Here is a 286-nt window from a genome sequence, read left to right on the forward strand (position 1 = left end):
GCAAAACAAAAGGCCAAGGAGCAGGAGGGAAATACTGATACCGACAAGAGCATGAATGCGTTGATTTGCGTTACTTCGCCCAGCGCCTTGACAAATAGCCAAGAACCCTTTACGTAAGCATCATTTTGCAATGACTATCATGCATGTTTCGCGGTTTCAGGCATGTTTTTTGGCTGCCTCACCTTCAGTTGTTTTGGAGTTGTGGGGGAGTGGCTGTGTGCTTCAGGAAAGAGCAGTGGAACAAAATTACTGCGGCTCTCAACTCCAGTAGTGCCGCATCAGCAGC

The 286-nt window shown here is 48.3% G+C and overlaps 1 protein-coding gene across 1 annotated transcript in view; it reads left to right on the plus strand.

Moving 5' to 3' along the window:
* EMH_0014390 (SAG family member) overlaps nt 1-38 on the plus strand; it is a gene marked incomplete at both ends in the record, with an annotated part of 2037 nt that extends 1999 nt beyond the window's left edge. Inside the window, one exon of the mRNA XM_013500099.1 lies at nt 1-38. Within this exon, the coding sequence (XP_013355553.1) occupies nt 1-38 (38 nt within the window).
* Nucleotides 39-286: the final 248 nt, after the last annotated feature.

This window comes from Eimeria mitis, genomic scaffold, assembly GCF_000499745.2.
Source record: "Eimeria mitis Houghton genomic scaffold, Emh_scaff500, whole genome shotgun sequence".
NCBI classification, from domain to species: domain Eukaryota; phylum Apicomplexa; class Conoidasida; order Eucoccidiorida; family Eimeriidae; genus Eimeria; species Eimeria mitis.